Source organism: Aspergillus affinis, assembly GCF_023601865.1.
Source record: "Aspergillus affinis strain CMG 70 chromosome Unknown NODE_58_length_197389_cov_86_389201, whole genome shotgun sequence".
Taxonomy (NCBI): domain Eukaryota; kingdom Fungi; phylum Ascomycota; class Eurotiomycetes; order Eurotiales; family Aspergillaceae; genus Aspergillus; species Aspergillus affinis.
The window spans coordinates 131,714-154,160 of NW_026515839.1; the positions used below are offsets into that span (position 1 = coordinate 131,714).

Below are 22,447 nucleotides of genomic sequence, written 5' to 3' on the forward strand. Positions count from 1 at the left end.
GCGGCATTGACCGTGTTGACATTTCCTTGTCGCTTGTCTCTGGTCCATTATGTATATATGAATGGTGGCCCGCTTTGGGGGAGGTAAAACACCAAACTGCTCTGTAACATTCCTTTGCCTGTCGGCGGCAACTCTCTTACACTCCTTTGTCTTCTGGCTTTGGGGCGCCATTCCTTGCATTCTTACCTTCTGCTTGTATATATTTACCTGTGCGGATTCACAGTTCCCCCCTATTAATATTTTCTAAACTCTTCTCTATTCTGAGATTCCACGCTCCTTTTTACCTTCGGAAAGAAAGCAACATGCAGGTCTTTTCTACTCTTCTCCCAGTTCTGGGATTTTCGACGCAGCTTGCCGCTGCAGCCTACACTCTGCAAGACGACTACGGAACCGGTTTCTTTGACAAGTTCACCTTCTTTACCGACCCGGATCCTACCAATGGGTTTGTCAGCTATGTCGACCGTGACACCGCTCAGAATGCCGGTTTGATCAATACGGATGAGGGTATCCACATGGGCGTGGACTCTACCAACGTGGCTGCGGATGGCCGCCAGAGTGTGCGCATTACCAGCACACAGAGTTACGACAAAGGTCTTTTCATCCTGGATCTTGATCATATGCCTGGTGGTATCTGTGGTACCTGGCCTGCCTTGTAAGCTCTTCTACCCATTCATACATTGACTGGTCCCCTCTACTAACACAACCCTAGCTGGCTCGTCGGCCCTGACTGGCCCAACAACGGCGAAATCGATATCATCGAAGGTGTCAATGACCAAACCAACAACCACATGGCGCTCCACACAAGCGATGGATGCAGCATCGACAACTCCGGCTTCTCCGGCACCCTCACGACCAGCAACTGTTTCGTGGAGGCTGAAGGCCAAGATACCAACGCTGGCTGCGGTCTCGAGGCACCCTCCGACCAGTCATTTGGCACAGGGTTCAACAACGGCGGTGGCGGTGTCTACGCTACTGAATGGACCGGCGACGCCATCAGCATCTGGTACTTCTCTCACGACAACGTCCCCGCCGACATTGGCAATGGAAACCCGGACCCATCCTCGTGGGGTACTCCGGACGGACGATTCGCTGGCGAATGCGACATCAACGCCCACTTCAAGGGATTGCAAATCGTACGTTCACCATTTACCCCTTCTCATCCCAGCCACCAAAAGACGAACTAACCAAACCCCTTCCACACAGGTCTTCGACACCACCTTCTGCGGCGACTGGGCCGGCAACACCTGGGGTACCAGCTCCTGCTCCTCCCAGGCCAACTCCTGCCAGGACTTCGTGGCCAACAACCCCTCCGCCTTCACCGACGCCTTCTGGACCATCAACTCCCTCAAGGTCTACCAGTCCGGCGACGCCGTCGCTAACAACGTCCTGTCGACTCCGGCCCCGAGCAGTTTCCCCGTTCCTTCGTTCACTCCGGCCCCTAGCGGTACTCCTGCTCCTTCCTTTGTGCGGAGGAACCGCAGAGGCCACACCCATGGTCATGGTCATGGACATGCTCATGCGTAGAAAGGTCACTCGCTATATTGAGCTTCGTTTAGGGAATTAAGGGTTTGATTTAGATGGAAAGGAAATGGAGCTAGGGATTGATGGGCTTGATTGGCTATACATATACGATTTCAATTGGTTATAATTTTCTATTTATATACTATACCCTCTTTATTTCTTTCGGTTGAATTATATATTCGTTGGAGATGGCTTATTTTCTAAGTGGAAGAGTCTTTCGCGAAACTAATTTGGTACCGTAGAATAAAACACTAAAAAGGGTTATCGTTATTGCAAGACGTCTATATAATTACATAGGTACACATTATCTCATCATGACAGCAATAAACAAATACACATGCACACGCAGACAGACAAAGACACGACGACAGATATCCTTCGCGCCAATGATAAAGACATAATATAACTGGATCAATCAACCACAAGGACCTTTCTATCCTGTCCTATGCGCCATCCACAAGAACAACATATAAAAAACGGAAACGAACAAAAAGAAAAGAAATTTACGGTATATATCCAAGAACATCTCTCTGGTCATCTGTAATACGACCCCATTCCAGAAGTAAACGGAAGAAATAGATCTCCATGTCTTCCTTCCGCAACGCTTTCTCGGCCCACTTGCGTCCCTCTTCGGCGATCCACTGGCCCTCGACGTCGTGTCGTTCCATGGGGAATTTGGACCCGCCCTCGTTGGTAGAGGCATCCACACCGGCGAAGTAGGCTAGGGTGCTCCAGAGACCGTGCAGACGGAGGTCGACAGGGACGAAGTGAAGCCACGGGGAGAGTCGCGAGTCGAACCATTGACGGAAGAGACCGGATTTAAACGGCAGACTGTGGCTCTGCAGGAAGGGAAGGAAGCGGCCGCTGAAACCGGCGCCGTCGGCGTCGAAGAGATACCGATGTTCCCAGTGGCTTTGGAAATCGACGGACGGGGACATGCCGAGTTCTTCCTTTTGTTCTTCGCAGTCGTTGCGGCATCGGATGACGTTGCTGAGATGGACTGTGGTGTTGAGTCCGAGGGTTTCGGTGGGAGCGCGGCCGTCGAGGACTTGGTAGGAGAAGGTTTGGGAGTCGTTTGCGGGCAGGAGGACGGAGACCTTGTTATAGATGTTTTTATTGACAAGGTGAGTTAGGCGCTGCCGCGGCATGCCCTGCCACTCGCCGTTGCGGCTCACGCCCTCCGACGTGCTGCCGATCCAGAATAGATCGTTGGTTTTGTCAGTATAGTTTAGATCCAGGTGGTCATCTGAGGGCTCATATTTGATCTTATCGACGTAGTTCCATGGGCTTGGGAACATGATGTCGTTGAAACCGGAGATCGAGCTCTGGCTGAACAGTGGGGTAAGCTCCTGGGTGACTTTGAACGAGGCCGGTGAGATGAGAAACCCGTGGAGATAGGCAAGATCTGGCTGGTGACAGATATCGGAGGCAAAGTTCCAGTCCGAAGGAAATTGACCAATGGAGTGAGGGCGTGTGCATCCCAAGCATAAGCTGTGTCGATCCCAGATTCGCTGAGAGCGAGCCCTCGAGGATGGCGGGCACACAAGGCTGGCGTAGCGGTCGAAGATGTTTTTGAAGGAGCTGTCGGTGAACATGGTCTCCGTTGTTTGGTCGGCTGGTTCTATTGGGTTCCATTTCTTCGCACGGTCTGCCGACCACTCCTTTACTACACTTTCGGTAGGGGGGAATGCTTGCGATCTGGCCTGATCTTTCAAGACTGACACTTTCTCCCAAGGCACCGCAATTCGAGGCTCGTCGTTCAAGTTGAACACCACGTCCATATCTGGGAGGTACTGGGCGAAGTTCTCCATCATCTTGGCCGCGCTACTAACCATCCACGCATGCGTCGGCTTGATACCCTCCTGGACCCTAGCGGAGCCATTGCGAATGCTGACTGCCCCTACTTCATTATAGGGGTTTGTGGCTAGCTTCTGGGTCATTTCGCGAATTTTCTGCGGTGGCAAGCCGCGGAAAGGTAGAAGATTGGAGTAAATTTGATCAAATTCGTCGATGACGACCGAGGACCTGTTTGTAGCATACTCATACCATTTATCAAACCCTCTGTGTAAACATTAGTGTCAATATACTTTCTGAGATGTCACTTGCTCCAAGACTCACGGTGGTGGATGTTGATTGTATTTCACATGGTACTGCTCAACGGCTTGTGTCAAATTGTTGCTGCTGTGGGCTGCTTTAGCCCAGTTGTCATGATGCGCTCTGGCATCGTAGACAAGCAGGTCTATTGGATGGAGTTTGACCAGCTCGGGTTGGTGAGCGACTAAGATCAGCCCGATGCCAAATAAGCAAGAGAAGAGAACCCGCAGAAACAAGTTGAACCTATATAAGAAATCCGGCTCGTCCTCAGAAGCTGTCCGAGAAAAGAGGTACTCGACAGCTCCGATGAACGCAAAAAGTAAAGCAACGAAAGCGCTGGAAGCGAGTATGGGCGGGAAAGGTTCTTGTCCATTGAAAAGTACCGAACTCCAAGAGAAAAATACTAGGACGAAGCCGCCGAGCATGCAGAGTCCAACGGCCCCATAATAAGGAATCTGATTGGTGAGCACCTGAGCATAAACCAAGACAGCCGGCAGCACTTACTATGTGAGACGCCGAGACAAGTGCACAAGTCACCAAGAGCCCTTGTCCCACCGAGCTTCTCAGGTAGTGGGAAGTGACAAAACCGGCATCATCTGTAGAGATTGCAGCTTTCAATATCAGACCCGTCACCGTCCAGAACACAGCGACTCCCTACAGGCGATACAAGTTAGTTTACCGCGACTCGTAGAACGTTCATCAGCCAATGCGGCGAGAAACTCACGAGTAAGCTGTAGCCCCATGACGCAAGGGCTTGCTTCCTCAGTGCGTCTCGGTGTCGAGTCATCTCCCGGGATAACTCAGCAGCGCTAATTACAATAAGCGTGTCCAGAATAGTGTTGACTACACTAAAAGCCTGCAATCGCGAATGCTGGCCAGAAACGGTTGGGCACACATAGGTCGACTGCAAGCCATCTTTGAAAGTAGATAACAGATACCCTCCCGTCGTGAGGAATAGGGCTGATATGACATATCTTAGACGACTTCGACACAGGAGGTGATAGGTGCGGCTAGCAACAAGCACTATGACACGGAGAGATTTGGTTGAAGGGAGATCCGAAGTGGTGGGTTTGAGAACCGATTGACCACGTTGATTGCGCCAAAAGTCGTAAAATGCGACAAGAAACGGGATTGTATACTACATCAAAATTTGGCGCTTATCAGTATTTGTCTCTCCGAGACCTGAAGATCAATACGCTTACTGCATATCCCGTAGGCGCGCATTCAGGTTTGAAAGCGAACTGCCGATAAAGCGCAATCCGCAGGCAACCGATGCTGGAAACCACGGCGATTTTAATCCAATTAACGGAATGTCGTGTGGTTGCACCAGGGGGGTCACCGCCGAGGCTAATGGGCGATGACGGAACCTCTCCAGACGTTTGGTCGCGTTCTGTGAGTGGAATGGCGGAGTACTTGTGCGACGTTGAGGGTACTTTTGGTATATAGGAGATGAACCTGCTCGTGATCAAGAGAGCGATTCCTGCGAGGAAGCATGCCAGCACGGCCGAACTTAAAGGATGATCTATTTAATCAATTTCTGTCAGTCGCGTAACACTTTGAAGACCGTGCAAGTGTATTCCACCGAGCCAGAATGACTCCATGTCGCACTTGCGCGCGGTATTGCCAGGTCTAGGTGTCTATTTTATTTCTTCAATATGACTTACCAAAGGCAAATGTAGTCGTATAAGTCGTTGATAAAAATGTGCAGCTTAATAAAAATACCCTAGACAACCCGGTCAGCAAGCTTGTTTGAGCAAGCACGCATCCATAACTCATAACCTACCCGATTGAGGCTCGAAGGCCTAACTCAGGAGAGAAACAAAGCATCGCAAACCCAATTACAAGATAGGAGAATTTCACGGCATTATTGCATGTAGTCAACTAACGTCGTGCAGGGCCAGGCACTGCAGGCGAACGAGCAAATGATTTCCAGCAAGGGATTTCGGGGAGGCTGGTGCCTAGGAGGAGGGGAAAGGAAGAGAAAAGGGTTCGTTGAGTGGAGAACCTCAAAGGGGGACGGGAAAGGGTGAGGCGGAGAGTTAATTCTCGCGGCGGGGGAAAGAAGATAAAGAAAAAAGAAAGAAATTAAAAATTAAATTGAGTTAAAAAACAAATCAAGAGCGATCAAAGAGCGAGTCATTTCTCGATAGAACCGGATTGCGTCAACGAGCCCGCGTGGACCATGGTCGCGCCGCTCGCTGGCAAGCTTGGACCGTTGGCCTGAAAATACTTCCAACAGGAAAGTCGATGAAGATCAGTCTTGTTGGTGTGACAGACGCCACGCTGGATATGGATCGGCATAATTTCCCGACGGCGACATAGAGACCCGATGATGCTTCGAAACCACGAAACCTCCAATAAATGCCTGTCGGGATGCCGCTGACATCAAGGCAGTTTGGGCGGGTTAGCTGCGTACAGCGTGGGGGCGAACAACTGAGAACCTGTTAAACTTAAGCGAATTAAGCTCTTTAGCGTCGTTCAGGGTCCAGAGGACAGAGGACAGAGGTACAGTGTCTTTCGGCTTTCCAAGGATGGCACGGAGTCGTTGCTTAGAGATTAGAGCCATGAAGGAGTGCAAGTATCAATCCGAAAAAGAAGATTAGTGTAGATACTGAGATCAGTTGAATGCAGATGGAATGTTACTCTTGGTGTCGACGAACGAGACGATGAAAGAAGTCGGAAGCTTCGAATGCGAGTTGAACCCGCCGGGCGTCATGCAGGCATTATAGGCCTCAGGCACCAGCATTCCTCACCGACGAGAGATTACCTAAGCATCATGCCAGACAACGCCTTTCCAGTTTAGGCGTAGCGGCATCGGGCTGCACGTGCCGGTCGGCTTTCTGGGCGGTGTCATTCCAGGCAGGCGGTGAGACAGGGCAGTGCGGAATGCCAATGACTTTTTTTTTTAATCGGCGCAGAAATGCCTGCGGAGGTCAAGAAAGTCTCTGTGACCAGCTTCAGCCATTCCCCCTCACTTTCTCGGACACCGGTAAAGGAGGCGATTCCGTGGACATTATGCCGCGCAAGGCTATTGACTCGCGCATTCCGACGCTCATCAAAAATGGCGTCCAGGAAAAGAAGCGAAGCTTTTTTGTCGTCGTCGGCGATCGCGCAAAGGATGTGATTGTCAATTTGCATTACCTGATGTCCAGCATTGATGTCAAGCAGAACAAGTCGGTGTTGTGGGCCTATAAGAAGGATCTCCTGGGTTTCACCAGTCATCGCAAGAAGCGGGAGGCCAAAATCAAAAAGGAAGTCAAGAGAGGCATCAGAGAGCCCAACTCCGAAGACCCGTTCGAACTGTTCGTCACCCTCAACCAGATCCGATATGTGTACTACAAGGAAACGGAGAAGATTCTGGGAAACACCTACGGGATGTGTATCTTGCAGGATTTCGAAGCCATGACGCCAAACCTACTCGCCCGAACCGTTGAAACCGTCGAAGGTGGTGGTATTGTGTTGTTGCTGCTGAAGAGCATGAACAGCTTGAAGCAGTTGTATACGCTGTCGATGGATATCCACTCGCGATACCGCACCGAAGCACACGATGACGTGACCGCACGATTTAACGAACGATTTATTCTTTCCCTGGGTAGCTGCGACTCATGCTTGGTGATCGACGACGAGATGAATGTGCTGCCAATTTCTGGAGGTAAAAATGTCAAGGCACTGCCGCCCGTCCAGTCTACCGATCCGAACAATACCGCTACAAAGAAGGAATTGAAGGAGATCAAGGAAAGTCTCGCGGAGACTCAGTTGATCGGACCTTTGGTCAATCTCGCTCGCACTGTTGATCAGGCCAAATCGCTCTTGACGTTTGTTGACGCGATTGCAGAGAAGACCCTGCGGAGTACCGTTGCTTTGACTGCAGCGAGAGGTCGCGGAAAATCTGCCGCTCTCGGTGTCGCCATTGCGGCTGCCGTCGCCCATGGCTATAGCAACATCTTTATCACATCGCCAAGCCCCGAGAACTTGAAGACCCTGTTCGAATTTGTCTTCAAAGGATTTGATTCTCTTGGCTACATGGACCACGTCGACTATACCATTCTTCAGTCGACCAACCCCGACTTCAACAAGGCCATCGTCAGAGTCAACATCCATCGTCAGCATCGCCAGACCATCCAGTATATCCAGCCCCAAGATGCCCACGTGCTGGGACAGGCCGAACTTCTGGTTATTGATGAGGCGGCTGCTATCCCTCTGCCTCTCGTCCGCAAACTGATGGGTCCTTATCTCGTGTTCATGGCATCGACCATCAACGGTTATGAGGGAACCGGTCGATCCCTCTCCCTGAAGTTGATCCAGCAGCTTCGTGAACAGTCTCGGGGAGGTCTCAAGGCCAGTGGTCAGGAGGAGATCGACGTTGCTGATCGCGCCACTGGAAAGGCCTCCAAGGACTCTGGCAAGACCCTGGGTGCACGTACCCTACGGGAGATCACTTTGTCGGAACCCATCAGATATGCTGCCGGCGATTCGGTTGAGAAGTGGCTGAACAAGGTCCTGTGTCTCGATGCAACCCTGCCCAAGTCCAAAATGAACACTCAGGGCTGTCCTCACCCTTCGCAATGCCAGCTCCTTCAGGTCAACCGGGACACACTGTTCTCGTTCCACCCCGTTTCTGAAAAGTTCCTCCAGCAAATGATGGCCCTTTACGTTGCCAGTCACTACAAGAACACCCCTAATGATCTTCAGCTTATGAGTGATGCGCCGGCCCACCAGCTCTACGTTCTCGTCCCGCCAATCGACGAGAATGCCGCCAAGCTCCCTGAGCCTCTTTGTGTCATCCAGGTCTCTCTGGAAGGCCGCATTAGCCGACAAAGCGTTCTCAACAGCTTGAGTCGTGGACAGCGTGCTGGAGGTGATCTAATCCCGTGGCTTGTCAGCCAGCAGTACCAAGACGAAGATTTCGCTGGTCTCTCCGGTGCCAGAGTTGTTCGCATCGCAACCAACCCTGAGTATTTGAACATGGGCTATGGATCTCGGGCTCTTGAGTTGCTCACCGACTTCTACGAGGGCAAATTCACCGACCTTTCCGAGGACAACATCAAGCCGCAAGAGCAGATGGTCCGGGTGACCGACGAGGAACTGACGAACTCCAACCTTCTGGACGACAACGTGCATGTTCGGGACATCCGATCGATGCCCCCCTTGTTTGCCAAGTTATCCGAGTGTCGCCCGGATCACCTTGATTACCTCGGTGTCAGCTACGGCTTGACCCCGTCCCTGCACAAGTTCTGGAAGCGCTCTGCCTTCGTCCCCGTATACCTCCGCCAAACGCCTAACGAACTGACCGGCGAACACTCGTGCGTGATGCTGCGCACGCTGTCCACGGGTGCCAACGACGCAGCCTGGCTTGGTGCTTTCGCTCGCGACTTCCACAAGCGTTTCCTCGCTCTGCTGTCGTATCAGTTCCGGGAGTTCCCCTCCGTCCTTTCGCTGAGCATCTGCGAATCCGCCAACGCCGGCGCCAAACTCGACTCCGTCGTTCCGCCGCCCCTGTTTAAATCCAACCTCGACAGCGCCTTCTCGCCCTTCGACCTCAAGCGTCTCGACAGCTACGCGAACAACCTGCTCGACTACCACGTCATCCTCGACATGGTCCCCACCATCGCCGAATTCTACTTCTCCGGCCTCCTCAACAACCGCGTCAGTCTTTCCGGCATCCAGACATCCACCCTGCTCGCCATCGGCCTGCAGCGTAAGTCCATGGACCAGCTCGAGAAGGAATTGAGCGTGCCTTCGTCTCAACTCCTGGCCATGTTCCTCAAGGTCATGCGTAAGATGTCCACGCAATTCCGCTCCATCGTCGAAGGCGCCGTCGCCGAATCTATGCCCGCCGAGAAAGTCCCCGTCACGCACGCCTCCGCCGAAGCTCATGACGAGGTCGTCGACGACCGCTTCAAGCCGCTCGAGCAGAGCCTGGACGACGAGCTCCGTGAAGGTGGTAAACAGGTCGATGATGAACTGCGTGAGAAGCAAAGAGCCTTGATCGATGCTTTGCCTTTGGACCAGTAAGATACTACTCCCACCCCATCCGACTTCCGATTCCTGAAAACGTTCGAGTGGGCGAAAGAGTGAAGCAAAACGAGACACTAGCCTCAAGCTCAAATCTCCCGAATGAACAATAACTGATTTCTAGCCTCCAGATACGCAATTGACAACGGCGGTGCCGCGTGGGAAGACGCCGAGAAGCAAATCCGCGGCGGTGGAGCCTCCACCGTCAGCGTCAAGTCGACGAAGCAGAGCAAGCGCAAGAAGGGCGAGTCAGCGCGCGAGATCTACGACCAGGAGGTCGACTCGAAAAGACAGAAGATCATCAAGAAGGGGACGGAAGGACGGAAAGGAAAGAACTAGATGATCTGGCCTATTGGCATATCAAAATGTAAAAACAAGGCAAAGCGCAAGCGTGTTGAATTTGCATATTGTTAAGATGGTGTTCTCTGGTTTTTTTATGGGTTCGATATAAAAGATTTTCTTGGCTGGACTTCTCTTGTCGGTCCGGTGACGTTCTACATGTCTTATTGTATATATGCTTAATCGTTGATTTCATTCCATTATGAAAAGAAAGTTTCAATCGGTAATCAGATATTCACCCCGCTCGATTTGGTATAAGAATGGCTTGTGATGCGAGTGCGAGATCCTCATGCAATGATACAAAACAACTAACAAATAACTCTGGCCAATCGCCTGGGCTGATGTACAAGGGGAAAATGAGTCCCAAGCACAACCTACAGTTCATCGTGTTCTTCGTTCTCATCCTCGCTCCTAACAATACCTTCGGGCAACTTGCTCTTGGACCCCTCACCCAATTTGATGGCGTCAATCCAGGCCTCTACGCGTGCTAGCTCGTAGTCGGCATTTTCCGAGGGATCGTAATGTCTCCACCAACCTCTACGTCCGTTGATGGCAATGATCTCAATCGAACTGCCATCTTGGGACAGTTCGAGCCCAGTACGCAATGCTTTAGCGCCCTCGTTGTTGGCCGGGACGCTGTAGAACGGGAAGAGTCTGCTTTGTCGTTGCACGTGCTTGTGTGCGATTTCTGACATGCTAGTCAGAGCCTTCTTAGAAGAATCAGAAAGCTCGACATCGGAGTCAGTAGGTTCTGGGAGAAGTGCCAGGACACAAGTACCCGACTTCGGCAACAAGCAAGCAGACACCAATGCATCAGCGGTGACAAGTCCGTCAATGGCAGGTGCCTGGGGCGAGGCCTTTGCAGGTTGAGACTCCTTGGCCTCCTCCGCAACAACCTCAGGCTCTGAAGTCTCGGTGGGCTTGGTCTTTTCCGCCTGGGTCTTGGACTTGAGTGATTTAGGCGATTTGCCCGGAGCTTTGGGTGCTGGGTCCGGGTTAGGAGCCGCAACCTGGCTGAGAAATTCAACCAGTGGCTGCTTCTTCAACTCGCCATCGTAGACAATGTGATTCTTTTCATCCCCAGGGATGAGAACGACAGCGGGAAAACTTTCAATGCCAAATTTCTCCACCGCTGCAGCCTGGTTGTTACGGATCTGGGCCACGTTGATGGAACCAAGGAATTCAATGGCGACAGAGCGGATCAAAGGACTTATTGTTCCCTTTTCAGTGAACAGAATGGCCTTAGGAGACTCCTTCTCCTTGGACAACCAGGACTCCAAGTCTTTGTCCGTCACCTTCTTCACATGATTCGGGATCTTTTCCACCACCGCATTGACAATGGCTTTGGCGCTTCGCTGGCCCTGGTAATCCTCCACTCTGGGCTTACCAGGTTTCTTCCCAGGACTCACGATTTTGATCGTCGGGAAGCCCTGCACACCCATGCGGCCGCACAAAGGCTTGTTGTCATCATCGTCACAATTTATGGCGGCGACTTTGGCCAATCCGTCCAAGTTCTTTGCTGCCTTCTCATAGGCAGGTTTCAGGTTCTGGCAGTGACCACACCAGGGGGCGTAGAATCTATCGCAATGGGAAGTTTGTTTAGAAGCTGGAAGGAAGTCAAAAGGGCACGGGAAGGGTGGGCTTACTCTAGGATCTGAGAAGCGCGGTTAGCTCGTCTTCTGCAACGGTAGTTTTCAATGGCATTATCTTACCGAGGTGTAGTTGGAGTTAGCGATCAGCTGGTCATAGTTCTTGTTGTTGATCTGCAACACGGGGGATCTCTGAGTGTAGAGGCCGTCTGCGCTGACAGCTGGGAGGGCCGCAAGAAGCGACGCGACGACGAGAAGCGCGGAACCAGGTTGCAGCATCGTGATGAAAATTGAATCGGCCCTTCAGCTTCTGGATGCGGGGGAGAGAATGGAGAAGCTAAGCAGGACCGAAGCTGGAGAATATAAAGAGAAAAGTAGAAGGTGGGAGGGGGAAATTCCGCAAGGTGTCCTGAAGCTCTTGGCATGTGACCCTGCGCCATGATGCAACTTCCTTCTTCCCTCTTGTTCTTTCTTGTTTGTTCCGCATGCCACGCTTTCCACCCCCAGTTTTTTTACGGAGTACTCCAGGAAGGCGCTGGGCATGCCCATCTCCCAATGTCCGTTTAATAAGTCTAACGCTCTCTTCGAAAACACTTTGAAAATGAGCGGTAATAGCTTTTCGTGTACTTATCATCAATCCTGTTCCTGAACCATCAACAAGCAGCTCGTTGGGCAACCCCCACATTCGTCATGTCAGTGGAGTCTGCCGCGGCTGGTATGCCAGGATCTCAAGACCCTGGACGGCCGGGCATGGCCCAATTGCCGCGAGAAATCTTTTGGATGGTCTTGAGCCATCTTCGCCCCAGGGACATTGTGCGTTGCCGTCTAGTGTCGCAGTCATGGAATGTGGCGTTCGGTAACTCCGCAAATCTGATTCCCGTGCTGAAGGACTATTTCCCACTAGCCAAAGAAGTCAGGGCACTCCACGACGATGGCAGATCGAGTCCAACTCTGGCCACGGCAGAAGAGAACAAACACTGGCGCAGACTCTTCGACCGGATTGCTGCGAGGTATGACCACCTCGAGCGCGGCAAGCCTCGGTCGGTGCAGAAATTCAAGCTCTGCGAGGATTTCGGCAGCTCCGGAGACAGGGAATGGTTTCCCGTGCAGCCGTGGGATATGCACTCCAGCCATCTAATGCAGCGTGTCGATTGTCCCTTTTTGGAACCATTTTGGACGTATGAAGATGGCCTTGTGGTCTACCCCAGCGCGGATCACTCGGCCCTGGCCCTCCTGGATTTGAAGAGCGATCGGAAATTCATGGTTCCTTTTATGATCACCGGCAAGGTCATGCGCAGGATTCGATTACAAAAGAGACTCCTCGTCGTCGAGTGGGCGGAACCCAAGGCTTTTCACTGGTTGAATGACAGTGACGGGGTCCACCGCCATTTTGCGTCGTCGTTTGATATCAACAAGACGTCGAGCGGCTGGTCGGTCACTTTCCGGAACGAATGGAAGATCATGTTCCTTGGTCATCCGTTGAGCGAGAGGGATAGGTTCTATTCCTCCCACAGCCAAACGCATTACGCAATCTACATCTGGCAACCCAATCGCAGTTTGTACACGGCGGATGAGGATGCTCCCATTGAGTCGCTGTCCGTTTGGGACATTTCCAAACCATCGAGCTATAGACCATCTTTGGATCCTTTTGGACGTCTGCGACAGGACGGGGAAGGTGATAGCCCCTCTATCATCACCCGGTTTGGATTTAGGGAGTTGGGCTTCCATTCCGTTAGGCAACGGGGGCTTCCTGGCATACAGTCCCTAAATATAACCGATGATGATCGGTCAATTGAGATTGTGGAAAACCATTGCACGGGGCCGATGGACCGGCTTGTTGGGCCGGCCGAGTGGACTTCGGAAGTGCAAGTCACCAGCCTTCCTATCATTGGGAACGGGCCCTGTTGGAGGCGCTATGCCGACCCGACGCTGCCTCCTTATCGCGGGAATAGCAGTCTCCAGACCAAGCCGCTCACGTTTGCCGTCTGTGACGAGCCTTGGTATGCCATTGTTTCCGAGGTGCTTGATGAGGAGGCACAGGTTGGCTTTTGCCTCCATTTGTCGCCGATTACGTGGCCCTTCGATTTGAATATGTTTCTTACCATTCGGACACCAACATCCACTCTTACCCTCAAGCAGGACGAAGTCTTCGAGCTTGTGGGAAGAGGCAAGATTCACGGGAATGAACATTATCTGGTCGGAGAGAATGGGAATTGCGAGCTTGTTGTCTACAGGTTTGATCGATAAGCTATCTCGTTGGATCTACAGGATTCATGTCGTAACGATGGTCACGCCAGAAAACACCACTATATGTGTTTTCTTAAAGCTCAGCATAGCTTCCACTAAGCCACGATTCTGCTCAGTTGCCTATATATGTTGATCGTTTGTGATATTTCGTTTCGATTAATGCATTTTTATAAACTTATATATGCAGCATGGCATTCTCTCATGTATTCTACACATCCCTAACAACGTCGGACAATTCCATTTGGTTAAACATATCCCATTATTTTGTGCCTTGAAAATCAGCGCCACCTGATAATCGGCGCAAGACAAGCATTCTCCTTAATAATAACTTTTTACACAGCCATAGTCTCTACATTCTTCCCCCGCGCAGGACGAAAAGCTCGGATGGGGTAAGGAAGTGCTGCGGACGCCGAGGCCTGGACAATAAGCAGAACTCGTATTTATTGGCGCTTCTGGTCTCGACTCCTCATCCAAGCCTTGGCAGAGAATGATATGCTGACTCTTTTCGCTGTGAACGATTTAGTTCTCGTGCCTAGGTCGAGAGTTCGTCGGTTTCAGGCTAGTCTTTCCTTCCTGTCTGTCAGCAATCCCCAGACCATCCCGGGGCCATATCCAATACTTTTAGAAGCATATTAGCCGGTCATTCAACCGAATCATATATCCGGTGTGTTTTATGAGCCAATTGGCGCCCACGGCTTAGGTTTTCTGGTAATCAAATACCAATATAGCGCTGCAGGTTGTCATTCCACACGCCACTTCTAGACAATGGCTTGACCTATTTGTGTCCGAGCGCGTGTCTTTGCTACTGATAGTACATGTCGCTACGGGATAAATTCAAGTTACAGCATCCTCAGTTACATCATGCGGAAGAATTGAATAGCCAAAATGTAGTCCTGCTGATCTTCCTTCGCGTGTCTCCTTTCTTACGCCGTTTGCAATTGTTTCCGACTCTTGACCCTCCGTGATTGTCTCCGTGCTGGAAGCTTCAATACTACATCTGGAAATAATCTTTGGTCGGATTCTCGCAAAATGGGCGGCGCTGATACTTCAGCGGCAATGGATGCCGCGGCGCAGATTCGCAAAGCAACACTTCGAAGTCCCTCGGGTTTTGCAGGCTTGGTACAAAATCGGAAGGTTTTTGGTGTCGCTATGTTTGCTTGCCTTGGAGGGTAAAGTGACATGTCCTTGTCTGTATATGATTATTCGTGCTAATGATAGTGGCAGTCTTCTCTATGGGTATAACCAGGTAGGAGAAGCATTGTATTCTGGGGTTCGCAGCTAATGGGCATTTGTGACGTGAAGGGCGTCTTTTCTGGTGTCTGTAAGTTAAATGACCTTGCGCAGGTGCAAATCTTCTTGTTCCAAGCTAACAGTCGATTTTAATAGTGGTGATGTACTCCTTTGAAGAACACGTACAGCCTCCCAATGTTCCGATTGTCGCATTTCGTCTAATCAGTATCTCTAGATGGGAGAGGCTGTTACAAATGAGACCAAGAAAGGGTGGTTGACAGGTACAACTCGGAGAACACTCTTCGGTCACCGACAGGATACTAAAGGCGTGGAATAGCTATCCTCGAACTCGGTGCCTGGTTCGGTGCCCTGTATTCCGGCATCCTCTGCGAGCGAATCTCGCGCAAGAACACGATCCTTTTGAATGTCGGCATATTCTGCATTGGAGTGATAGTCCAGACCACTGCGGCTGCGAATGATGGAAACTCTTCGAATATTCTAGGAGGTCGGTTTATCACAGGTATGGGGGTAGGAAGGTAATACCAAGCCATTTACAGCGCCTTTTGGCAGTTTTTCCAGCTGACTGCGCATCTCAGTTTATCCACGAGCGTGCCCATGTACAATGCAGAGGTAAGATTTCTTTTGCAATATTCTCAGTGTCACATCTAAAGTTTGGAAGATTGCTCCACCAGAAGTCAGAGGGTCTCTGGTGGCGTTGCAGCAACTTGCGATCACTTTCGGAATCATGGTAAGTGCTATCGCAGTCTCATTACAACACACAGTGGCTGATTAGTTCCGTGGCAGGTTTCTTTCTGGTACTTACCTCGTCCCTCTCCTCAGTGTTGCAACATAATAACACTTTCTAGGATCAACTACGGAACAAACCACATCGGCGGCACCGGACCTGGCCAGAAAGATGCTGCATGGCTTTTACCTCTGGCCCTACAACTAGTACCGGCTGCCATCCTTGGCATCGGTATGATTTTCATGCCCTTCTCGCCCCGATGGCTTGTCCACCATGATAGGGAAGAAGAGGCAAAGAAGGTCCTGACTAGCCTGCGTGGCCTCCCCGAAGACGACCCGCTCCTGCAGATGGAGTTCCTTGAAATCAAAGCCCAGAGTCTCTTTGAAAAGCGAACGGAGAAGGAAAAATTTCCACATCTAGAGAGGACTAATACTTGGAGCTATGTAAAGTTGGAAGCTGCAGGTTTTGCAAGCCTTTTCACGAGTTGGCCGATGTTTAGACGTGTGATGGTCGCTACCGGTATGTGTTTGAGCTGGTTTATCTATTGAAAGACTTTGTTGAATCCTTTTTTGACCTGTGTTATATAGTCACCATGACATTTCAGGTAAATTCGTTTTCTTGCTCAACTTCAACAACTCTTAGGCTAATGGGGAGGTTCTAGCAATGGACCGGAGTCAATGCCGTCTTATACTATGCACCCTCTATCTTTGCACAACTCGGTATGAGCAACAATACAACCTCGCTATTAGCTACCGGAGTCGTCGGCATCGCCATGTTTATCGCAACAGTAAGACCAAGATGTTCAAAGGATACATCCCCGGGAAACCTACTTTTTTACTAAATTGAATAAAGATCCCCGCCGTCATCTGGATTGACAGACTAGGTCGCAAGCCAGTCTTGATCACCGGTGCTATCGGCATGGCATCCTGTCACTTCATCATCGCCGGCATCTTCGGCCAGAACGAGAATCAGTGGGAGTCGCATAAAGCCGCCGGCTGGGCTGCTGTCGCTATGGTGTGGCTATTTGTTGTCCATTTTGGTTATTCCTGGGGTATGTCAAGCTTATAGAATCAGAGAGAGGACTTGTTCATTTACTAATGGATCTGCAGGTCCTTGTGCATGGATCATCATCGCTGAGATCTGGCCCTTGAGTGCTCGGGCGAAAGGAACGGCCTTGGGTGCCTCTGCTAGTGAGCACCAACAACCAACAACATTCCCTAGTATCAAATCTCTAACTTCCCATAACAGACTGGATGAATAATTTCATCGTCGGCCAAGTCACCCCCGACATGCTCGCGGGCATCACCTACGGCACGTACATCTTCTTCGGACTGATCACGTTCCTCGGCGCGCTATTCATCGCCTTCCTAGTCCCGGAGACAAAGCAGCTCTCGCTCGAGGAAATGGACGTCATCTTTGGTTCCGAGGGCACCGCCGTCTCGGACTATGAGCGTCAGGTGGAGATCTCGCGCGAGATAGGTCTGGATGATGCGTTGGCAAGGTTGGCGGGTTCGAATATGAATGTTGCTGAGGTGGGAGTGAAGCATGGTGAGGTGAAGGATTAGTTGGATGGGATGGGTCTGCTTTTCTACGTAAGATTGGGTTGTGAGTGAATTATTTGGCTTTTGAATTGAGGGTATAAGGTATAACCGTTAGGTGGTTATTGAGGGGGGGGCTAGGTATTCAGCTACCTATCTTCGGACGTCCCCTCTCCTTTGGATATTCTGTACCTGCGGTTTAGTTGGAAAAGAGGTCCATCGATTTGATTACCTGGTCATCAGCTTTGTCATCTAATTTTCACTGCGTGTAGACCTGCTCAAGGACGCCTACCGAGAAAGCTTGTTATAGAGGCAGTTTACGCTGACGTTCACAGCAAATCGTTCAGTGCGTTACTACGTAGGCAAAGGGATATTCATGTCAATCGCTGGATTATGTAGGCTACCGAAATCGTATTTTTATTTTTATTTTTTTATTTTTTATTTTTTTCGTAATGCCGTTAACCTTCCTTGTTGGAACATGATTGAGTCCTGTCCGTTCCCTTCCCTATGTTCGTCTTGAAAAAAAAAAAAGAAACTAAGAAAGAAAACCAAATATCTTTCCATCTTCAACAAGTCAGCAGTAAAGACCAACGGAAACAGTAACATCAGATCATAACTAGTATGCCTCCAAGCCCCCCCACCCCCCTTCATGAGCAAAAAAGAACCTGCAATTCGCGATATTCTCGGCCCCTCCTTGAGTGAAAGGTAGATCGAACAGTTTCAGCACCGAAATTTACAGACTACACACGCCTTGAGACCGCAACTGGGGCAGGTTAGCGTAAAGATGGGCTTCCACCGATGACACAACTCGCACTCGTCACGTCCATATTCCTTGGTCCAGTATCCAAGATGATCGCAGGTCTCCGAGGTGTCATGCAAATCACCAAAGCGATGACTGGAGGTGCTCTCGATGTCGGCTTCCGAGAAGCCCAAGCGCAGGTTCTCAAGCCAACCGCAGAATGTCTCCATCACGATGCCACGCAGCTCGCAGTGCATGTCGGCTCGTGTGTACAGACCACTCGGGTGGTTCAATTTGCTCTCGAATAGCGGCAGGAACGGGGCAAGTTGCGAGTGTAGATCCGTGTCGACCCTGATGTAGTTGTCTTCTGAAACAGTGGGCTGCTCTTGATCGAGACTGGAGGTGTCTCCGCCGTTGACGGACTGGGTATGCTCGCTGAAGGAAAAGTAGAATGGGTCTTCTTCTGAGGCATCTTCCCTGCCGGTTTCATATTGAGAATCAGAGAGCTTGCTTTCGTCCGCAGTAAGATTGACGGAGCTGAGATCGTCTCGCTCCCGATATGCAGTGTTGTATTCAGTAGCAGTCCGTTGGGTGGACTGGTTGGAGGAGGCGCTGTCATCGGCATCGTGGTCTTCGTAGGATTCCTCTTCCTCGTAATACTCATGGTCTTCGTACTCGCTTCCACTAGCTTGGTCGACGTCTTCGTATGCACTGTCTTGGAAGTTGAGCAGGTCGTCTTGGGCATTGTTGTGCGCAGCAAAGCCCTCGCCGCATTCCCAGTGGAGATGACGGCAATACTCTCCCTCTTGGACATACTGCTGTCCCCGGTAGAAGTCAGATTCCCCGCCGTCGTACCCCGATTCTCTAGAATTAGTAGAGTAACCCGGACGAGCCACCCTTTCAGAATGGCTCTCCTGGGAATCATCATCATCACGCGCGTGTCCCTCCGCCATTAACTCTTCATCCCTTATTATTCTCGCCCTCATCGCCCTTCGACGCCTCTCCTCCTTCAACACCTCCTCCTCAGATCTCTGCTTCGCCATGAAGCGCTCCTCTTCCTCCTTCATTCTTATTTCTTCCTGCTCCATTCTAATTTCCTCGCCAAGCCTCCTCTCATGTTCCACTCTCTCTTTTTCCTCTTGAGACTCCGGAGAGTTCGGGTTCATGTGCACGCTGTTGCCATAGCTGTACATGTACCGATCACTTGGGTTGTGCACGCCATGCCACATGGGATTATGGGGTCTCCAGCCGGTGTAGGAGGCGTCATACTCGGTGTACTCTTCGACGACGACACGTCTGAAGCGAGAGAGCTCTTGGTCGTGTTTCAAGCGACGGGTAGGGTCGCGGAGGATCTCAACGGCTTCTTGAATCTGTTGGATACCGTGGTAAGTATCACGCGGGAGAAATGATGGATTCATGTTTTCAATCATCGGCATGAATATGAGGATGAGGTGAGTGATAAGGAAGAGGGGAGATGAAGCGAGGTTGATGTTTAACTAGAGACAGTAGGGTTGAGGATCAGGATGCACTTGCCTTCTGGAATTCATCGTTCGTGGCATCATTTCCACTTGCTTTATCGGGGTGGTACTTCAGAGCTAATCTCTTGTACGCGCTGTTGATGTCCTTGGAACTTGCGTTTGTGGCAACGCCCAGGATATCGTAGCAGTCGTGGATGGGTTTTTTGAATCCCGTCGCCATGGTGGGTGTTGTTGGGTGTAGCGACGGTAAACTTGGTTCTGTTCGTTTGTATGAATTTTGTGGTTGGCCGAGAAAACAAACGGAGTGTTTGTCAGTACAAATAGCGGTGTCCGGGTGTAATCCAACCCTGGAGTAGAGATTTAGGGAGGGGGAAGGAGTGAGAAGGGAAGAGGGACGTGTTTGAAGAAAAGACTGAGAGGGAAAGGAGAGAAAGGTTGGGGGTTGCCATTGTTGATTCCCAATTGGGCAATCGTCATGACCACTGGACTTGTTCAATGGAGGTCAACATCGCGCTCGTAAGCTCATGGGGTTCGCAGTGAAGACAACGGAAACGGTTGGAAGGGAATGAAAGGATTTAAGGCAGCCAGTAGTCACTTCCAGAAGTGAAACATAGGAAGAGATCTGGATCATTCAAACCAATGCAGTGAAGCGCCTGCCACTTCAATGTGCTAGTGAATTTAGTACTATCTGTGAACATAACAAAACATAACAAAGGAAGAGGACCAACGACATACAACATTGCAAAATTGTCCATTACTTGGAACTCAAAAGAGATAAAACCTGAGACAAAGAAAAATATAGAGACTGATTTACAGGCTGATGGTAATCTAGGTATTTAAAAGTAAGTCTACACAGATGGTGACTCCTTCCCACAAAAGCATCGAAACAGCTTTTACATGTCCGCACTGGCGGTGGCACCAGTGATAATCTCAACCAGTTCACCGGTAATGGCGGCTTGACGCTGACGGTTGTACAGAATCTGGAACCTGTGGAAAGGGTTAGTATTGGGAATCATAATTCAAAAGATAGGGTTCTTACTTGTTGATCATCTCTCCGGCGTTCTTGGAAGCGTTCTGTATAAAAAAAATAAAAAAAAACTACGGTCAGTCGGGAGCTCTCTCCATCAAAATCAAAACACAGGCACTTGCCTCCATAGCGTTACGACGAGCCTGTCATTGAGTTAGCGATCTCTTGTCATCCATAGTGATTGGACGTAGGTTGATGTAAAGCTTACCGAAATCTCACAAGCGTGGCCCTCGGCCATAGCCCAGAAGAGGTTGTTGGCGAGGGAGTATTCGCGGAGGTTGGTCAGAGCCTGGTCGTCAACCTCAAAAGCAGAGATGTTGGCTATTTGTATTGTTTAGTATCCAAAGCATCCAATGATATTACACCATGTAGAAACTAACCGGAGTTGGTGATGGCCTCCTCGGAGAAAGCCTCGATGGTAGTGGGCTCGTAGCTCTGAGCGTTAACGAACTTGTTGTAGATGATCTTAACGCTGGCGTAGTCGGTGGGCAGCAGAGCAATCTGGTCGGCAACGGCCTGGGCATCAGCGAAGGTAGGGATGTCCTTGCAGACGTTGGCGAAGCTGAGAACCAGGTTGTTGGCGTTGGTACGGGACAGCTGGGCCTTGGCCTTGTCGCCGAGAATAACGATGTCGGAGTTAGGGTACTCCTGGAGAACACGGCGGGTGGCCTTGCTCAGACCGGAGTGGATACCACCGCAAAGACCCTTGTCGGAGCTGGCGACGACGAGCAGAGTCTTCTTGTCGTCAAGAGGCTTGGTCTCGGCCTGCTCGAAGACGGTGTTGGAGGTCTGACCGTAGTTCCGGGAGTCACCCATGGCCTTCTGGGCGCGGGTGAGACGGGTCGAGGCAATGACCTTCATGGTGTTGGTGATCTTTTCGATGTTCTTGATGGACTTGAGACGGCCCTCGATTTCACGCAGGGTCGCGAAGTTGGCGGCATTGGGAGGCGCAGCGCTTCGAGAAAATTAGCAATTGACCATGCCGCTCCTTCCAAACTCTCATCATCGATCGAGATGCTTTGCGGAAGTCGCGAGTCGAGCTGGCCGTCTGTGTGGGAGAGGGGGAGGGTGGGAAAGGCGATATCCGGTGTGGACGGTGACGACCGGAGGATCACGAACTTACCGGGTCACAGCAGCACTGCCGGCCCTCACGGCCGGACGAACAGCACGAGAGAACATAGTGAGGATGACTCGGAAGGTCGAGGGGGGTCAAGGTAGAAAAATGACGATGATGGAGCGGAAGAGGGGAGGGGGGCCGCGGCAAACACTCGGTGCTCTGCTCTACGAAGGGAAGACAGACGTTGAGTTCGAACTCTCCTGTTTCTGTTCTTCCGACTCCCGGCTGCACGGGATTCCCAGCCACGCTAGTCCTGATCGGGTGGGTCTTGGCTCCGGCCGGGCGGAGTGACCCGGTGCGCAACACACGCACAAATCAAGGCCCCCAGGCCGAAATTCCCCGGCCTCCAGGCATGCAGGCAGCAACCACCGGCAACCACAAAAAAAAAAGAGAAAAAAACCCGCGGCCTGAGGCAGCGATGCGAGTGGCTGACTGACGGTCCGGAGAAACGTGAAGATCGCCTCAGGCCCCAACCCCGACGGCCTCGTTTTCCATTCCATTCCTTCTCTTTTCTCTCTTTCCTCTTCTCTCTCTCCCTCGTCCTCCGTCTTTGTTTTCCTTGCTTTTTGCTCACTCCACCACTTCCCACTCTTCCAACCGTCCTTCCCTCATCTTGTCTCCCCTCTTCCTTCGTCTTCCACTCAATGCATCGGCGTCTCCCTTGACATCTGCCATCCTCTCAGCCTCCTCATTGGTCAGCTTGTCATTGACCTCATCGATTCGGAAAGCGCCAGCTCTGTTCTCCCTCAGACTTGGCAGGTCAATCTC

At 51.1% G+C, this 22,447-nt stretch overlaps 8 protein-coding genes across 8 annotated transcripts; 4 read left to right on the forward strand and 4 right to left on the reverse strand.

The window, feature by feature from the left end:
• Positions 1–302: 302 nt before the first annotated feature.
• On the forward strand, positions 303–1,524 carry KD926_008638 (glycoside hydrolase family 16 protein; the record flags this gene model as incomplete). The annotated part of the gene is made up of 3 exons (XM_053101383.1): positions 303–652; positions 710–1,133; positions 1,204–1,524. The coding sequence occupies 3 exons, from the start codon at positions 303–305 to the stop codon at positions 1,522–1,524; spliced, it is 1,095 nt and encodes a 364-aa protein (XP_052955056.1).
• A 500-nt stretch (positions 1,525–2,024) lies between these two features.
• On the reverse strand, positions 2,025–5,216 carry KD926_008639 (putative capsular associated protein; the record flags this gene model as incomplete). Its single annotated transcript, XM_053101384.1, has 6 exons — positions 2,025–3,582; positions 3,640–4,070; positions 4,120–4,269; positions 4,340–4,753; positions 4,818–5,137; positions 5,198–5,216. The coding sequence occupies 6 exons, from the start codon at positions 5,214–5,216 to the stop codon at positions 2,025–2,027; spliced, it is 2,892 nt and encodes a 963-aa protein (XP_052955057.1).
• A 1,414-nt stretch (positions 5,217–6,630) lies between these two features.
• KD926_008640 (ribosome biosynthesis protein KRE33) lies at positions 6,631–9,969 on the forward strand (the record flags this gene model as incomplete). The annotated part of the gene is made up of 2 exons (XM_053101385.1): positions 6,631–9,626; positions 9,762–9,969. 2 exons carry the CDS (start codon positions 6,631–6,633, stop codon positions 9,967–9,969), a joined length of 3,204 nt encoding a protein of 1,067 aa, XP_052955058.1.
• A 374-nt stretch (positions 9,970–10,343) lies between these two features.
• On the reverse strand, positions 10,344–11,837 carry KD926_008641 (putative disulfide isomerase; the record flags this gene model as incomplete). The annotated part of the gene is made up of 3 exons (XM_053101386.1): positions 10,344–11,547; positions 11,616–11,623; positions 11,682–11,837. 3 exons carry the CDS (start codon positions 11,835–11,837, stop codon positions 10,344–10,346), a joined length of 1,368 nt encoding a protein of 455 aa, XP_052955059.1.
• A 411-nt stretch (positions 11,838–12,248) lies between these two features.
• On the forward strand, positions 12,249–13,805 carry KD926_008642 (F-box protein; the record flags this gene model as incomplete). The annotated part of the gene is made up of 1 exon (XM_053101387.1): positions 12,249–13,805. The coding sequence occupies one exon, from the start codon at positions 12,249–12,251 to the stop codon at positions 13,803–13,805; it is 1,557 nt and encodes a 518-aa protein (XP_052955060.1).
• A 1,029-nt stretch (positions 13,806–14,834) lies between these two features.
• Positions 14,835–17,345, forward strand: KD926_008643 (sugar porter family MFS transporter; the record flags this gene model as incomplete). The annotated part of the gene is made up of 14 exons (XM_053101388.1): positions 14,835–14,974; positions 15,030–15,051; positions 15,108–15,126; positions 15,192–15,260; positions 15,373–15,571; positions 15,632–15,665; positions 15,715–15,783; positions 15,840–15,850; positions 15,902–16,299; positions 16,368–16,384; positions 16,442–16,567; positions 16,633–16,831; positions 16,890–16,970; positions 17,029–17,345. 14 exons carry the CDS (start codon positions 14,835–14,837, stop codon positions 17,343–17,345), a joined length of 1,701 nt encoding a protein of 566 aa, XP_052955061.1.
• A 693-nt stretch (positions 17,346–18,038) lies between these two features.
• On the reverse strand, positions 18,039–19,487 carry KD926_008644 (DnaJ domain protein; the record flags this gene model as incomplete). Its single annotated transcript, XM_053101389.1, has 1 exon — positions 18,039–19,487. The coding sequence occupies one exon, from the start codon at positions 19,485–19,487 to the stop codon at positions 18,039–18,041; it is 1,449 nt and encodes a 482-aa protein (XP_052955062.1).
• Positions 19,488–20,428: 941 nt separating this feature from the next.
• Positions 20,429–21,741, reverse strand: KD926_008645 (F1F0 ATP synthase subunit gamma; the record flags this gene model as incomplete). Its single annotated transcript, XM_053101390.1, has 5 exons — positions 20,429–20,522; positions 20,575–20,609; positions 20,771–20,883; positions 20,943–21,517; positions 21,686–21,741. The coding sequence occupies 5 exons, from the start codon at positions 21,739–21,741 to the stop codon at positions 20,429–20,431; spliced, it is 873 nt and encodes a 290-aa protein (XP_052955063.1).
• Positions 21,742–22,447: the final 706 nt, after the last annotated feature.